At 42.4% G+C, this 17,486-nt stretch overlaps 2 protein-coding genes across 3 annotated transcripts; both read right to left on the bottom strand.

Moving 5' to 3' along the window:
- Positions 1 to 1,648: 1,648 nt before the first annotated feature.
- Positions 1,649 to 11,399, bottom strand: slc35e1 (solute carrier family 35 member E1). Its single transcript, XM_069702337.1, has 6 exons — positions 11,037 to 11,399; positions 7,109 to 7,179; positions 3,913 to 4,050; positions 2,966 to 3,091; positions 2,592 to 2,837; positions 1,649 to 2,075 (listed from the first exon to the last, which is right to left on the bottom strand). The coding sequence occupies exons 1-6, from the start codon at positions 11,362 to 11,364 to the stop codon at positions 1,839 to 1,841; spliced, it is 1,146 nt and encodes a 381-aa protein (XP_069558438.1). The 5' UTR covers positions 11,365 to 11,399; the 3' UTR covers positions 1,649 to 1,838.
- A 539-nt stretch (positions 11,400 to 11,938) lies between these two features.
- On the bottom strand, positions 11,939 to 17,308 carry LOC138623059 (mediator of RNA polymerase II transcription subunit 26-like). Of its 2 annotated transcripts, none has more exons than XM_069702335.1 (3): positions 16,970 to 17,308; positions 15,679 to 15,756; positions 11,939 to 15,573 (listed from the first exon to the last, which is right to left on the bottom strand). In XM_069702335.1, exons 1-3 carry the CDS (start codon positions 17,048 to 17,050, stop codon positions 14,014 to 14,016), a joined length of 1,719 nt encoding a protein of 572 aa, XP_069558436.1. In that variant the 5' UTR covers positions 17,051 to 17,308; the 3' UTR covers positions 11,939 to 14,013. The 2 variants fall into 2 exon arrangements, with proteins under 2 accessions (XP_069558436.1, XP_069558437.1); XM_069702336.1 differs by having other exon boundaries at positions 15,679 to 15,753.
- Between the last annotated feature and the right edge of the window lie 178 nt (positions 17,309 to 17,486).

Genomic DNA, 17,486 nt, shown 5'->3' with positions numbered 1-17,486 from the left:
ATCCCTGCTGTATGCAGCTGCTGCAGAGTCGTTGTTCTGGAGAATCTAGTTTAAAAACCAAACTTTTTACATTTACACTTCCTGATAACCGGAAATGACTTTTGTTGTTTCATTGGAGGAAACAACAGATGTGGAAGAGGTCATTGACCTTTCTGGACAGCCTATCTGGTCTCGCTCTCGTATCAAAGACGTGGACGCGTAGTGTGTGTTTTCTGTCTGCATGTGCAAAAACGTTCACGAGCATCCGCTTCTGGCAGACGCGGTGAACAGATTTTTTTTTTTTGTTCATCAGGCACTTGCATTTGTGAACGAGCTTGTAATGCCAGAGCGTTTATTGGGTTGCAGCGGTCAAAGTCACATCAGCAGTTGCGTCTCGTGTCGACAGTCTACGGCCAAGCAAGAGGGCTCGAAGGCTGAACTTGTGTTTTATCATGGCTAATATTAGCATGCTAAAACGCTCACAATGGCAACGCTAACGTGTCGAGATTTATTAAAGTATAATGTTCACCATGTTAGCATTGGCTAATTAGCACGAAAGAAAGTACAGCTGAAGCAGATAAGAAATGCTTTACGTAGTTTTTTTTTTTAGTCACAAACCAAAATAAGAGACAAATGTCAAGTTTGGCCTGATTAGATTTAAAAAGGAATCACCAAAGTTATTAGAAGTCATCTGAAGCAGAGACATGAGCGCAAGTGCCACGTCTCATGGTAATAATGCATTCAAGTTGATGTGAATACATTTCATTCGGGACCAAAACAGCGACCCGACTGACAGTTGCGTCTGTCGAGCCACGCTGCCGCCTCTGATCAAATAACACTGGCTCACCAAGATCCCATGCAAAAAAATATCTGTTGCTTATATAATTTCAGGTGCCTAATCGAGGTTTTCAGCATTTCAGAACATTTCGAGGTGAGTTTGTACATATTTTACGTGTAGCAACAGCCTTTTTTTTTTTTTTTTTTTAATGCAAGCTGTCACTACTAAACCATTCTCACTAGAAAAATGTAAAAAAAACATTTTATTTTTTTTCAAATTCAGCATAAAGAAGTATTACAGGTTTAAAGTACTTCATTTTGTGGTGGGGAAAAAAATGGTTTGTGGGTTTTCTAACCGAATCTACTAAACCTGACCGTCAGCCTCAGGCCTAAACGTTTATTCACTGAGGACAGTGTGAACAGTTTGTTTCTCCTCAAATCATGACAAGTGCCCGATGAAGAAAAATGATGATATCCTGAACATAAAATGCCAAAACCCAAAAACATGGAAGGCCTTTTACCGAACATGACCCGACTGATTCTACAGATGACAGCCTTTTCCTCTGAAAGTTAACAAAATAACCCCGAAACAAATCCCGGCTGGATGTGAAAACAAAACTCAAACATTTCCAGACAGTTACGTGGAAAAGGTTTTTCACCTGCCTTCCATGCGTCTACCTGCTGTGGCACACTTCTGTGTCTGCATATCATGGCTTAATCCGTATCAACGTGTCTGAAAATGGCTTATCTAAGTTTTGTTTTCTCTCAAACCATCCCATACTGTCGGTACCAAAGTAATAAATAAACAGTGACATGCAGCAAAGCTGTCAGAAAATAAATTTCAGAGGGAGGTGTGTGTGTGTGTGTGTGTGTGTGTGTGTGTGTGGGTGGGGGTGGTGGTGGTGGTGGTGGCAGAGGTCACATCTCTGGCCCGTCATGACCGACTCTTTCTTAATATCCAGAACAAACAGCACTTGCCTTCAGTCTCGGGTTGTGAGCGGGCGGTGAAGACCTGCTGCAGAGAGGGCGGCTACACACAGTAATGTCTATGACAGCTACCCGCAGCGAGGACGACTCCACCTTTACACCACGTACTGGTGGTTGCTGCTGGAGTTTGTCGTGTAGGCCTGCCGGCTGTACTGGAAGTGGTCGGTCAGCACGTTGTTCCAGTTGTGCTGCTGCTGCTGCTGCTCTGAGCCGTGGGAGAAAGGCACTGACCCGTTGGCCTGGATCTTCTCCAGCGCCGGGTTGTCAAAGGACATCAGGTCCTGCTTGTCGCTCGGCAGCAGCTTCTTCTGCCTGTTGGCGTCAAACTTGGCCTGTTTGGCAGAGGAGAAGGGCAAATGGGTTTTAAATGACTGGGTGTCTTTAATGTTGTTCCTCTGGCGCTGCACTGTGGCAGCCCATTGACCCTGAAGAGTCTGGGTGGCTCAAACAATTCTCCAAGTGGGTAAATAAAGTCCCAATTTATATTAAAGCCAATGAAGAGCAGCTACAATCACAATAAGGGGCGCACAGGGACCTAAAGGCCGGTAAAGAAGCAGATCACAACCATGTAGACTCAGTACGGAGAACAACATCTGTGTTGTGGCGTTTCAAGAGGAATATCTATATTTAAAACACACTGCATTTAACGTTAGCTGAAGAAAGTCAATGAGCTCGTGCTGCAAAAGAAAGAGGTTTCATGTAAAGGACCAACAGGTGAGTTTTTCTTTGCCGTCTCGCCAACATTTCCCCGCGACACCTTCCCTCTAATTCTAAGCTCTTCGTCTCATGTGTTCCTCTTCCTTAATCCCAGCCTTACCAGTTAACATCCAGTGGTCGGGGACACTCACCTTGTTGTACAGGAACACCCCGACTATAGCCGTCATCATACCCAGGACATTTGTGAGGGTGACGGGGTTGCGCAGCATAAACAGCGAGATGCTGATGACCATGATCCTCTTGGTGGCGTTGGCGACGGCGTAGCTGAGCGGACTGACGAGGTTGAGCACGCTGAAGGCGATGACGTTCTGGGCAAAGTTGCAGAAGCCGCTGATGAGCAGGAGGACGAAGGTGCCCGTCCATTCTGAGACTTCAGACTGAAAAGGAGAAGTTACTTAAAGACAGCGTTCACAGTCATTAAAAAAAAAAAAAAAAAGTTTATAAGCTGCTGCACTCAGCCACCAAAACATATACCAATACTAAAATAATTTTTACTGCAACTCACCAGGTCCCCGTTGACCAGAAACACAGAGAGGTCCACCAGAACCCAGGTGGGAAGCATGAAGATCACAGCATTAAAGCCCAGGATGTTGAGGAGTCTCAGGTGGTGGATCCTTGTGTCACGCAGTACCTTCAAAAGGAAAAACAATCAGTTAGAAAAAAAAAAAGGTGGTGAAAGAATAAATAAGACTCACATAAAATAGATGTAATGGTTATTTTAAGTGTTGGATCTTTCTGTTGTCCTCTATAGACATATTGAAAGTAATAAAATCAAAGAGGGCAAGTGTTTTAGCAGAAAAAGAACAATTATTTTGGCAAATAAATGGGGGGGAAAAAACTAACTATTAACATGTGGACCAGAAAATGAGTCAACTTGACCCGCCCCTGTTAAACTGGCAGTCAGTTGGCCAGATATCAACCTTTTCAATGTTTTTATAGCCCACAAGAGGCTGCCTGCCGTGCGTGTGACATGATGGATAAAGCTCAGTTAAACATCTTTGAGCTTCAGATGTCTGAACCATAGACATATGAGGATGTAAGCAAGTAGGACTGTCCCTCTTTAGTCATGGACAATCTATGTGGCTAGTGGGCCACGGAGAAACACACATTGACTACACTGAAAACAAGCTTCAAAACGGCTCTATGCGAAAGACACAAAGTTGATTGTGAAACCCGCCAATCCCGGTGCGACTGGAACCTGATCCCTTTGTAGAAGAGTTGCAACAGCAGCCCAAAGTTGAGCTTGGAGCTCCATGAGGGAGACACAGAACATGGTCGGTGAAACTGTGTGATCTGTCTGATCTGCACAAAAGAATTGGCATGTCTGTTCCAATTGTTGCTGATTGATTATGATTTTCTCCAGGGGAAAAAAAACCCAAAAACAACGAGTTGTAACGGGGCCGTGAGGAAGATGCTGATCACGTGGCGCATGTCAACATGAGGGTGATTTACCTTTTTTGAGAAGATGTTCTGTAGAGAGAAGCAGAGGGTGGCGGCCAGAGCGCTGATCAGTCCCGAAACATCGAAGGACAGCTCGGTCACGGTGGCCAGCAGCACTCCACCGATGATGGGGATGAGCGAGACGTACACCTACGACCAGGACCGCACAGAGACAGAGGGCCGAGTCAGCAGAAACAAATACATACAGCACCTTAAGGTGCTTATTTCTAAAGGCAGTTTACTCGTCAAATATCACTTCCTGCTGCTGACAGTGTTTCCCAATCTGTAGTCCAAGAAAGACCCAGGTGGTTATTATACTGAAGTGTAGAGCTGCAGTGATTCGTCAATTACTTAATTGTTTTCAGAATCAGAATCGCTTTATTGGCCAGGTATGTTAACACATACAAGGAATGTGACTCCGGTTGTAGCTTCGCTCTCAGCGTCCAAAACAAAACAGACAAGACATAAATAGACATATAAAACATAAACAGACATATTTACAGCCTAGAAATGAATGAATATATACATATATACACCTAAACAATGGTGCAATTGCACCTGGTGCAAATGGTGCTAGATCTTTCCACAAACGCTCTTATTCAAGCTTATAATTCCTGATGATTTGCTTTTCTCTGTTAGACATTCCTGGAAATTAAACTAACAGGTGGAGATGCCAGTTTAATTTGCATGTAGAAATTGTTGGATCATGAGAAGTGACCTGCATTTGTTATGAAACCCACTTGTGCACCCACTGCTCTACTCAACCAACCACTCAGCGTGAAAGTGAGAAATTACAGTGCAGAGCACCAATTTAAAGCCCTCAAATGATTCAACTCTCACAGTTTCATTGTTCAGGTTATTCCTTTCGTACTTGCAAAAAGCTGAGAATCATAAAACAACACGAGTCAGACGGACAAAAAAAAAAAAAAAGAAAGAAAAAGCAGGTTGGCAGACAGAAATTGGGCCCAACGCCCCCTCACCCCCCTCTTCCCCCAAAATACAAGTATTTATTGTCACCCAGGCAGTACTGACTGGAACACAAAACCACTGACCCTTTAAACAGTCTGTTAACGGGACGCGCGACAAGGAAGCAGCTTCCTGGAGCAACATGTTCAAACGTTAACAGGATTATCTTCCGTCTACACACCAAACATGCTGCCGTATCCAATGAATGCCAATCCACTTATTGTTATAAGACAAGAACACGAAGGCTGGCAACCCTGAACAACAGGAGAGGCCTCGTCTATTTCGGTAGAGACCTACATTTCTGACCCATTTTAGACGATCAGACTTATTTTGAAAAGTTCCTCCTGAAGGTTTTCTGCACTGAAGAAGGAAAAGGTGCAGCTGAAACAAGTGCATTTGAGAAGGATAATATTCAATCAAACGGACCTAGGGCCCATTTTATTGGGTACATTAGATAATAATTAAATGGCATGTTTTAGCTCTTTGCTGTTGTACTTCACTGTATTGGACTAAGGGGTTTCCAATCTCCTCCCTGATGGAGGGAGGAAATTGGAAACACCGGCAATATCAAACAGTCCACCATGTTCAACAAATAACTCTATAGAAAACATATAATTCATGTATTTCAATTTGCATATTGAAAAAAAAAAATCAACATAAAGAGTGTCATAAGGATAGATGTTGTGGCTGAGCAGTTATATTGGACTGCATTAGATTGTACATGTGTGCCTGGTAAAGGTGAGTCATGTATATATAGACACTAATTTGAGTTTCAATAATTTGGTTAAGTGCATACTTAGTCTGTCACATGTTCTTATGCGTTTCATACACCTTCAGGTTTCTCAGTGTGGTACAGTGTAACCTGCTGCTGCCTGTGGGCCCGTCCTGTCTGACCGCTCAACTGTCAGGCAAACATGACAAGCTGATGTTAGTCTCTCAGTCTCCTCATTCACATTGAGCAAACACAGACTCTCAAATCTTCCCCCGTCAGGACCGAAAATGAAGTGACACCTCAGATGTGTCTGATATTTTAGTTGCCCCGGGCCCCAATGAGGTTTTTTTGTTTTTGTTTGAAACACTGATTCATCAATAATAGTCCGGGTCAATTTTTTTTATAGACGTTATAACGGCACAGTCTAAAGTCAGAGGGTGTTATATGCTGTACAGACAGGAAAAGAGATTCGGAGCTCTTGGTCTGCGATATAATGTAAGAAGTGTTGTTCTTGTTTATGTGCGACTAATGTATCACACTGCTACTGGGTGTTCGGGTGTCTCCAGGTGGCCTGGGCATTTACCCTCAGCATGAAACCAATAACTAACTACCTCAATAAAAACGACTTCGAATAAATGTAGAACTACATTATGATCAACAGTCTGACAGAATACTACAGTGGATGTTCATCATAGTTTGTCAATTAACTTGTAAGGTTTCTTAATTGGTGTTAGTTTAAAGAAAAAAAACAATCCAAATATTGATTTCTTCCAGCCTCTCCTCTGAGTGTTTGTTGTTTTATTATGATGAGAGATGACAGTCCAAAGAGATGACATCACCTCAGGGTATTGGTAATTGTGATGGACATTTCTCACTTTTATCTTACACTTTATTGACACAAACAATTGATTAGTTGAGAAAATAACCGGCAAAACAGTAAAAAAAAAAAAATCTTTAGCTGCAGAGCAACACAATCCAGCAATATCATTTCAATACTGTCCACATAACCATGTAACAAATATGTCTTGCTAACAAAATGGCTTAATTACAATCATTCAAGTTGAACTACCTGTTCATCAACCGCAAATTCCTCCCACAGTGTTGCCTTTTGTTTGTGGAGGAGTATAGTTGCATATAACACCGGACCCTTCAGCCAGAAAGTGGAAGCTAGCTCTCCCTCTGGTTCTCACAGAACTGTGCCAGCTGCTCTGGAAATATTAAGCCACCCGCACAACTGCATACCATCACACTATGCATGACAGATAACAGACATGCATAAACACAAACTGCCCCCTAAAATATAAAAAGCAGTCCGTTAACATGGGGATTTATCAAGCGGCCGGCTGGTGTAAATACAAAGTTCTCCCACAGGACGTCCCATCAACTCCAGGGACAAAAGCCCCTGCAGATGGCCGTAATACGAGCTGCAGCGGAGGCGCAACGCTGTGCCACATCACCACTGCTGAGTCTCGGACACGGGCTGAAACAGAGGGGGCCTTGTGCTGTGTTTGCCGTGTTGGACCTACTCACCTTTGTGGTCTGCTTCTCCTTCATGATTATTCTCGATAGCAGCACAACCCATATTGGCATTGTGGCTTTGACTGTGAAAGTAACAAGAGACGGGGAAAAAAAGAGACAGTGTCAGTGTGTTTTCTTGAACAAACAAGCCAACAGCGGCAGGTGCAGAATAAAAGTCTTGAACTGTAAAAGGCTCCTGCGTCAGGGCAGGGCACACGCCTCTGTCAAACACTCCACTTGTCAACACAGCTCTTCTACTGGTGCTTCATTTGAGCGGCGACTGACGTACGATTAGGTTTGTCCCTGCGTGTGCCATGAATAACGCAAGACGATGACTCGACAGCGGAGATATGCAAAGTACTTTTAATGATCAACACGTACGTACGTACTTTAAAACTAGCACAACTGGAGTCAGCTAAGCCCGTCACAATTATTAACATAATCGCAATTACGGGAGCAGACGGCAACTATATCAATCAAAATCAGAATTGTTTCTGTTCATTTGTATTAAAATGGCTGATTGAAACAAACAGAAACGTCATGTTTTATGTTTGTATGTATTAACTGTACACCACAGTTCTTGAAGTCATATCTGACCTGTGCAATTTTTGTTTACAAAGAAATTTGTACTTATATATTTCAATGTTCAATGCCAATAAATGTCTTCTTTTTTTTCTCTTAATGTTTAACAGTGGCATAAAAATCATTTTAAAAAACACCATAAGATCGTTAATCGCAAATATTTGGAATGATTATTAATAGTTAAGATTGTGACGTCCCGTCGAGTCAGCACTGTTAAGAGCACGAAGACAGAGGAGAGTCACTAAAGTAAAACAAGGACTTTCAGGCTGTAATGACCTTGACATGGCTGCTGTGGCGCCCAAATCAGACAACCTTTGAAATAGTTTCGAGGTCTGAACAGATGTGGAATAGTTTCATTTAAAGTTTACTTTGAGTTGAAGTCAGAACAAACTATTAGAAGAGCAGACGGACATTTTATTTACAGATTTGACCAAACACTCAGTTTCAAGTTCAAGTAGCTACATCTGTCTGGACCAAATGTAGTAAATTTGAATGCTTTAAATGTTCAGTTTCTGTTATTTTAGAGGCGTTATTTCACCACCTTGATCAATTTGGAGGCGCTTGGCAGCTGGTCAACTTAAGGGTACACTTCATGTGAAACACCTCTCACTATAAAATGCAACACTTCATTAGCACCGAAAGTTGTACCCCTTGAATCAAAACCTCTCTCAGACAACAAACGGGAGCATTATATCCTCCATGAAGGTCGGCGTTACTGCAGGACTGTATGCAGCTGAATCGGCCCAGATGGGATTTATCGAGGTAACTAGAACAATCCGGCAAAACCAGTTAAAGGAGTGAGAGGAGACGCTAGCCCATGATCACAAATGGAATTTGTTTTTGTTGACAGATATTGTTCTCAAATTGGGTACAAAAATAAAGTGGCGTGACAAGAGGCTCACAATGAGAAAAATGAGTTTCATTTCAAGTTAGGGCTGGCCAGTATATTGACATTATATCGATATCGTGATATGAGACTGGAAAAGTCTTAAATCATGGGAATCATCGTGACGTGTATTAGTGTTGTCTTTTTCTTTAAGGCTGCATTACAATAAAAAAGTGATGTCCTTTTCTAAACTGACCAGACTGCTCTAGTTCTTCCGTTAGTTGTGTTTATCCATTTTACTGTTGATTATTAATCAAACAATCATTGTGCCAATATTTTATTTAAAAAAAAAAAAAGCACCGGCTGTCATTCCTAAAATTTTGCCGCAAAATCAAAATTCGAGATATTTGTTAAAGAACGTTTGATTCTGTCCACGTCGCACAGCCCGATTTCAAGGTATCTTACATGATTTGAGTTCAAAACAAAGTACTGGCATTAGTAAACAGTGGGTTTATTTAGGTACATGAAGTTAAAGATAACAGCCCTGCCGTAAATCTAGTGGCTGCTGGATGCTCTTAAAACACAACCGGATCTTTGGTTAAGAGGAGGTCCGACCTGCAAAAAAGTTTTGTCTTTTCAGGTGTACGTACTTCTATTTCAGGGCAACACGGATGATTTGAGATTATCATGAGGTTTGCATGATGTAATGTTTGGTTGTGTGGATCTCCGGAAGATGTAGTGGATAAAAGGGATCAAAATAAATCAATAGTTATGAGAACTGTTTTACTCGCAGGTCTTACTATAGAGTCGGATACCTCTTATTAGGTGATGCAGACTAACAGCAGCCTGCGAGAAACACGATGACATTCATTCATGATCGGTTGTTCTTCAAGCCGCTAATGTGCAGATTCTGAAGACCGTCATTTATATCACATTTTAGGCATGAGGCATTTTATTCATCAAGTTTACCATTGCTGATGTAATCAAAGTTGATCTATTCCAACAAGAACAAACATTGAACTAAAAGTAACTGTAGATTTACTGAACTACTGCAGTTAGTATACTACTTTATATTTCTACATTATTGAGGGAGTGATGTACTTTTAACTACACCACGTTTATCAGAGAAGTAATCGCTTACTTTAACACTGTTGCCGCCGTCCTGTTTTAAATATTTGCGTTAATTTGACAAGTGTATATAATTTTCGAGAGTTAGTATTTATATTTCTTGAAATGTATTTATCCCTTCCGTTTCCCACTTTTATGCTGATGTCATGTGAATTTTCGCTGGTCTCAATAGCCTTATCTATCTCATATTCATTTCAAGATTTTATTGTTTGTGTATAAGTGCTAAAATCGAGCAGCCCCAGCTTAACTTTGGATCTGCCTCCAGCTTCAGATCAGGTCATCAACTTTTCCACCAATGTTCAAAACTAGACTGAAAACGTACTTGGCGTTTCTTGATTCGGGCCGATTCTAATTTTAAATCCATTTTTATTATGAATTTTAATATTAATTGCTGCTAATGTATATCCCCATGTGTTATTTTTTGCTGGATATTGTTCTTATTGCTTAATTGTTTCAGGGCTTAATACATTTCTAATAGCTTAATTGGTTTCAAGTATGATTTGTTTTGGTTCCGTCTGTACTTCGTACAATATTTGAGTCAAATAAATAAATAAAACTCAACTTGATACAACACACCGTATCACTATATATGTATGACTGAATAAATTATAACGTGCAGATTAAGCAACTGGGTAACAGCTGTTAAAGTTACCCAAACATTTACCAAAAATAATGCAGAAATTAATCCTTTTAAATTTAATTTATTCTTAAATGAGCAGCTATGCATAAGGGGTTAATTTACTTTTAATAATATTTGGATGCTTTTACTTAAATAGAAAACTTTAAATGCAGGAGCTTCACTTGTATTTCTACACTGTTGTTGCGTCTTCCACCTCTGAAGGTTAAAACTCTTGATTAAAAAAAATAAATAAAATAAATAAAAAGGATTTATCAAAGGACTCTTGTATATGTGGGGGTTACTTAACTGAATTCGTCAGTAGGTAACTTCAAAACTGTTTCCACGTGGAGGAAAATCAATTACACGAGGATCAGTGATGTGATTTTATCCGGCGGACATGGACCCCCCACCCCCTTTATTCCCCCCCCTCCCCACCGGCCGTGTAATTAAGTTGGCTAGCTAGCTAACAGGAGTCACTTAGTTCCTCTAAAAAGGAGGAGTCTAAAAGCGCAGCAATTTATAGCTAAAAAAAGGACACGAGGTAAAAAAAATAAAATAATTAATGACTCCCATGAAAGCCCGTCTGTCCACGAGCTGAAGGACAAATCCACCCGTGGCCCACGAGCTAGTTAAATGCCCAGCGTTAGCTGCTAGCCGCGGAGCTAACGTCAGCTGACGGGGAGACACATCATCAAGTTGCCGCCGGCGGGCTCTCCGGTGGCCGCGCGGGTTTTTTTGTTTTTTTTCTCCCACCACATTCACACAGAAGCCGCCGTAGTACTCACCGGTGTGCGCGTACGACACGGGCACTTTCCATATGCTGAAGTGAGCCGACACCGACGCGAAGTATTTCCCGAAAGCTAAAGGCAGGATGTACCACCGGTAGTACCTGTTCGGCAGTTCTGTTTTGGGGACTCCCCAAGCCCGCAGCAGCGGCGGGAGGAAGACGACGATGGAGATGATGTGGAACAGAGAGACCGTGACCGGGTACGGGAATCCATTGAGGATGATTTTGTTCACGATGTTGCCCCCCGAGCTGACCGTGTACCAGCACACGCACAGCGACACTATCCGGATCCCTTCCCTGACCGGGGTCCGCTCCACCGCAGCCATCTTCCAGCGGAGTGACGAGTCAGCGGCGGTGTGCGTCGTGCCTGCGCCGGGGGGAGGGCGGCGCTGCTTCCCCCAGTCAGGTCGTCAAAGCCGAACAACGGGAGAGTGAAGCGCGCCGCTTCCGGTTAACCCCCCCCCCCCCTTCAAAATAATAATAAAAAAAGTGCCCACGTGAACGTGCGTTTATGAACTGGAATTGGAAATGTAAAATCTTACCATTTTAAAATTTCATCAAAAGCTTCAAAACTTTACAAAAACTCACCACAGCAAGAAGTGCACACAAAAAAAAGCAATTTTCTTTTGGACAGACCCGTTCGCTGAATATTAAAGTAATGTAGTTAAATAAACTAAAAACAAGGTATAAAATAACAAATCCAATTAAATATGTACCATAGTAGGGTAAAATAACCCCGAGACATTCTTAAAACTATTATAAAATGTTATTTCAGCTGGTTTCTTCTGAGTTTACTGCATTTTTTTTATTTCATCCCAGCTTTGTCTTGAAAAATATCATCTTTGCAAAGTCTGTTTTCATGTCACACCAACTAATGACCATTTATTATGATTTATTTTTTATTTCATAATGCCACGTTTCATTACAAAGCAATTGCAAAATGAGCAGGGGTGGAGCTAGCTGTGTAACGGACTGTAGTTTCAGTTTGAATGACCTAAAATGGGAACTGAGCACTTTGAACATTCATTCATGCTCACATGCTCAGACCTTAAAACAGAATTTGATTAACTCTCATACACAAGATAGGAAAAGGCCTAAAGGCAATTTTGACCTGCAATTAACTAAATTAAGCGTTTAGTCCATTCAGTGTCTAAAAACAATCCAAAAAACACACTCTTCAGATATTGTGTATTTTGGGCATTTTTTTTTTCTGAAAAATGACAATTATTTTAAAAAAAAGTTGTCAACAATTGTGTTTTTTCAGTTCAACATTAAGCTTGATTAAGTCATTAAATCAGCTCCAATTGCATTTACACCAGAAAAAAGGCATCCAAGAGTGCATTGGTAATTGTTCAGTTTTGTCATTAGCATGGGAATCTTGTTTTCCTCCAAATTCTCCACATCCTGAGCATGAAAGAAAATTCAGAGAAGAGTGAATCATGTGCAGAACCAGCACAGATCCTTCACGGTGGACATTCATCTTTCTGTTGGGAGTATTGTGATTAATTGCAATCTGTAAAGATTCCCTCGAAACACCTAAAGAGAAGACAAATAATCATAAATCCTTCCTTCAGTTTTTTTTATTAACACATATTAACATGTCCACTTAAAGGACTAGGTAGCAAATATGTTCTCTTCTGCATTCGACTGAACGCAAAAGGCTAATACCTGTACATTCACTAAGGCTCTGTCTTTAGGGAAAACACAGATTTCCATAAGGCAAACAATATCTAAAGGAATGCTTTTAAGTACTTTATCCAGCATGTCAATTTATTCTTCACTTCTTCCTGACAGTACAAAGATGCAAGCTTTAAGCATGATCTGCCGTGCTGTTCCGATTCATATTTTACAACCTAGATACACAGTAAAGGGAAAAGGCAAGTTTAAAATAAAATCAGTATAAAAATGTGTCATTCTGGAGTTTTTGTTTTGTTTTCTGTGCAACACAGAGTAGGTTAGTATACCAGCAGGCAAAATCTGGAAAGTCACTGCTGCATCACTGAACCAAATCTGAACAAAGAAATCCAACAAAAGATGATTTCAGGTACCCGGAACATGTATGCAAATCCTAAAAAAAAAAAATGAATATGTAAATAAATATCATACACGACAGCCACATTTCTGTATTAGCTGTAATGGTTCTTCCCCGCTTTTTTTTTTTTTCTCCTTTTGGCTCAATCTGCTGTCACATCTGGCATCATGTCACTCCAACAGCAAACGAGAAAAATATTCAAATGTTTTAAAACTCATCTGTCAGTTTTTCATTCTACTAAAAGTCACTGAGGCAGGCATGCAACATGGGGACAGCAGTTCAAGAAGAGGCAATGATACATGTTTTTCACAGAACTAACAGCTGATAATTTGGTAATAACATTGGTAATGAGGAGGGCATTTATTTAAGCTTTAACGGCTAAATTTCCTTGTTCATGATGCGGAAGCTAATGCGAACGAAAACCACCCCAGCGGACGTATCATCGGATGTCTGCTCCGATTATTCAGCTTACAACTGTACGCTGTAAAAGGACAGCTGATTAGGTCACAGTTTTTGATACATAAAATGTAAATTAAAAAATACTGTACTGTCAACTGAACGTGACTGGATGCAGGAGGTTCGGTAAAGTCACATTCCACGAGACAGGAGATTAACTTAAAATGAATCCGTGTACGATCTCTCCCATTTAAAACATGGCGGGTATTGGAGCTGCTCTTCTGTTGGCTTCGTAAACTTACTCTGTACAGTTATTAAAACACTAATAACGAAAAAGGTCAGAAAATGCATAGCCTTTCCCCTCCGCCCTGTCCACACACAATGTTCACCCACTTAGAAAAACACTAATCAACACCCTCTGTGCTCCAACACGCGCACACGAGCAGGCAGCATATTTATTTCATTTCCACCTACGGTATGAAGCAGCAGCGCTGCTGCACGGCGAAGGCAAGTTACAACTTCCCAAATCAGACACTTGCCTTCAGTTTCAGTCTAGACAGACGTAGGGCAGTATGTTTAACCTGCTCTCATCTCCATGCGGGTCTAAGGAGATGCACTGTGTCCAGTCGTACCAGCTACCCTTTGTGTCGTAGCAACCGTTAACCCCAGACCAGTGTTGTGTGTTTAATCTGCTCAGGTCTTCATTGCTGACCTCCCTGCTAACTCCCGGTAGCTCCCTAGTTGGGACGTCTGAAGCCAACGCGTGTGTTTTCTTGGCATCTTTACACCTGTGTTCCTCCTTTTTCAAGAACTCTGTCATGAAAAAATGTGCGCCGGACGTGTGGGCACCCGATGATGACAGCACATTGCTTTGCTGGCTAAGGTACGACTTGATGATTTCGCTCCTCGACAGCTCTTTCCACTCTGTCTGCTGGAAGGGACTGGGAGGAACTGGTGGATTCTGCTTCGGCTGTTCAGACCACTGACCAGCCAGTCTGACCCCCCCCTCCTGGAGAGAGTCCTTCTGAAAGGAGGTTTTGATCTGTCCCGTTACGGGGTCAAAAGTCAGTCTCCTGTCTTTTAACCTGACTGGTTTAGTGCCGTCTTCTACAGTCTGTCCATCTAAATTTACCACATAATCCTTCGGCCTGTATTTTTGTCTTTTCCCTGTATTGCTTGCAGGACCCTCATCTTCCAAACTGACCGTGTCACTGCAGGGGGAGGCAGTTGAGTTGTGAAGTGAAGTATTGGGAGGCCTGCTTTGAGAGTCCAGATCTGTAGACCATGAACCATCAGTGTGAAAACCCTGAACACAAACATTGAATGGCTGCGGAGACGGACCCAGCCCAGAGGTGTCCGCAGTCCCAGGCCTCGCACTGGAGCTAGAAATACTCTGTGCTTGGGGTGCAGTTTGTTTGACAACCGCTTCCTGCTTTGGACTCTGAGGACTGTGCAAGGAGCAGCGTGGGCTTCTGGGTCGATACTGCCCCCCAGAGGCGGCTTGCTCCTGTCTGGCTTGCTGCTGCAGAACTGATGCTTTAAGCAAAGAAGAAGTGCTAGGAGGCTTGCTGTATCCCGGGGCACTTGAATGAGGTTTTACAGCATTGACAGGGATTTTATTCGGCATGTCACCGTCCAAAGGCTCAGAAATCTCCCTGTCTAAAGGCTGGCGCGCACGAGCATCTGTAAAAATTTCAGAGACGCCACCAATGCCATTGGTTGGCAGCTGTTTCGAGTTCTGTATTTTATCATGAAGAGTCGTTTTGGATATCTTGGCTGGTAAGAGCTGTCCGTCCTTCTGGTCACCCTTCCGTTTCCTGCTGCTCGCCTTTTCCCGTCGTGGGGAGCAGTTGTTGAAATCATTTCTGTTCTTCAGCTCGGGACCTGTTTTACCTGATGGTGGGGTGGCAGCTGGAGTGCCGATGCAGGGATGAGCACCACCAATGGAAGACCATGATGCACCAGTGAGTCCTTTGGACAACACTTCACCCTTCCCTGGCTCAATTAGCTTCTGCCAATTTCGCAGGAGCTTCTTGGCCCTTTTTGCGAGGTCCTCGTTCTTGGTTTTTTTCCGGACATCGTTGATGAGCTTTCCAAGACGCGTTTCCTTTAAGAAGATACGATTGATGTTTAACAGCAGCTGCAGCTTGACTTCTGAGATGCAAGACTTCCACTACATTACATTTTGATTGCACGTCTTAATGAAACCTACCTCCAGTGCCTCTTTGGTGATAGGATATTTCTCCAAAAAAGAGATCACCTCCACAACGACCACCATGTTGCATATCTGCTGAAAATACACAATGGTTTGTAAATCACAATCCAGAGATATTATAGTTGTTGTCAGAATTACAATAACAGTGTCCACGTAGAGTTGTGTACACGGATGGTACCATTCAGAATCTTTTCAGTAAACACATCTGTTTTTGCAAATATGGCCCAACATTTAATAGGACAACTATGTAAAGGTTCAATAGAGGGAGAAAGATAGGCTAATAAAAGGACAAGACATCATTTGAATACACTCTCAAATCTGCACCTGCATGTCTGGAAATGATGGTTTCAGGCTCAATGTGACAAACTGAGAGTTGATGCAAATGTGCCATTTTAATACCACAAGAACACAGAAGAATACTATTGTCCTTAATTTGTGTGTTGACTTTTAATGCAATACAGGCAATTTGTGTGCTTATTAACAGGACAAGATTTAAATTGCATTGTTTGTAGAGTTGTTTGCCTCTGCGTACAAGATTACACATGCAACATCCAGGAATAAAGATTTCATCTGTTTAAACCTTCTGACAAAGGATGACAGTGATGTATTGCAGAAGTTAACTTGGATTTCCTAACGTAAGCAAATATCATCTCTGGCTTTAGCAAGAAGCTGGTGGTTTATTCAATACTTGGCAATGCCACTTGTGCAGAATAACTATAATATCAGTGTTACACTTCTGTACTGGATCTTTCCAGTGCTGTAACACACGATGGTAGTGTCATCACTCATGTTAAGTAAAGGCAAGGGATGCAGTGTAAAAGATCTTTGGGGAAAAATGCCCAAAGAAATCTCAGCATGCTCCTGAAAGGTGTGTAAAAAAAAAAAATTAAAAAAATTAAAAAAAAATCAACATGAAGCAGTCTTTTCATTTCATTTGAAACCTCTTCGCCACTGGGGCACACTTTGCCTACAGTTTTTCCATTTGCTACCTGGTAGCTCAGTTGAGCAAGTCTCCACTCCTGAAGGCACTTAAATGTACACAAATAAGGTACCTTGACTACACCGACATCAGCCAACAGCACCCAGTTAGCCCGGGGCTCCGGTATCCCTGGTAGTAGTTACTTTTGCTGACGAGACTTGTTAGCCAGCTAATTAGCAGGCAAACAATAATAATAAGTCGGCTCGACTTGCTCGACCCCCTCCGTGACAACCTGAGGCCGGCTCGGCTTTATTGTCTCACGCTCTCCACCCGCGTCGTTCCCTCTTAAACACTGGCGGGCGTACTCACATTGCTCTGGCCGTCGATGGCCTGCAGCAGCCGGTCTCTCATCACCTGCGGAGTGGCTGGAGCGGCTGGGGCGGCTGTCATCGCCTGGCAGTGTCGCGGGTCGGGACGGACTCAAGACAGCAGAATCCCCCGAAGAGGCGGCGGTGGCGAACCGGCCGACACTCACAGGCCCGACGGAAGATCTTCTGTTGGAGCGGGCATCATGTTTTATGATGCTTTTATCTTTGTTTTCTTTCGTCGCCCGTCAAGTACCTTGTTAATGTGGACGACGAGGACAGAAAAACCCTCTCCGGGAATCGGCTACCCCCCCTCGGCTGGTAGCCTCCTCCTCCTCGGCCTTTTCATCGGGGTTTTTTTTTTCGGTTTTTTTTTTTTTTTTTTTCGTCAAGCGCTCGCGAAGAGCATGATGGGAGACTTTTACGCAACCGGCGTCGGTTTGCGTCAATTCCGCGTGCCGCTCACGAGATGTCAATAATTAATACTACAAACCATTCAACACTTTACAAACCCCAGATCC

The sequence above is a fragment of the Brachyistius frenatus genome, unplaced genomic scaffold (genome assembly GCF_029030835.1).
Source record: "Brachyistius frenatus isolate BFR_SWC_R1_liver_20210118 unplaced genomic scaffold, ASM2903083v1 Contig_41, whole genome shotgun sequence".
NCBI classification, from domain to species: domain Eukaryota; kingdom Metazoa; phylum Chordata; class Actinopteri; family Embiotocidae; genus Brachyistius; species Brachyistius frenatus.
Note: the sequence above shows the minus strand (reverse complement) of the source record. Positions and strands in the feature narration are given on the sequence as shown.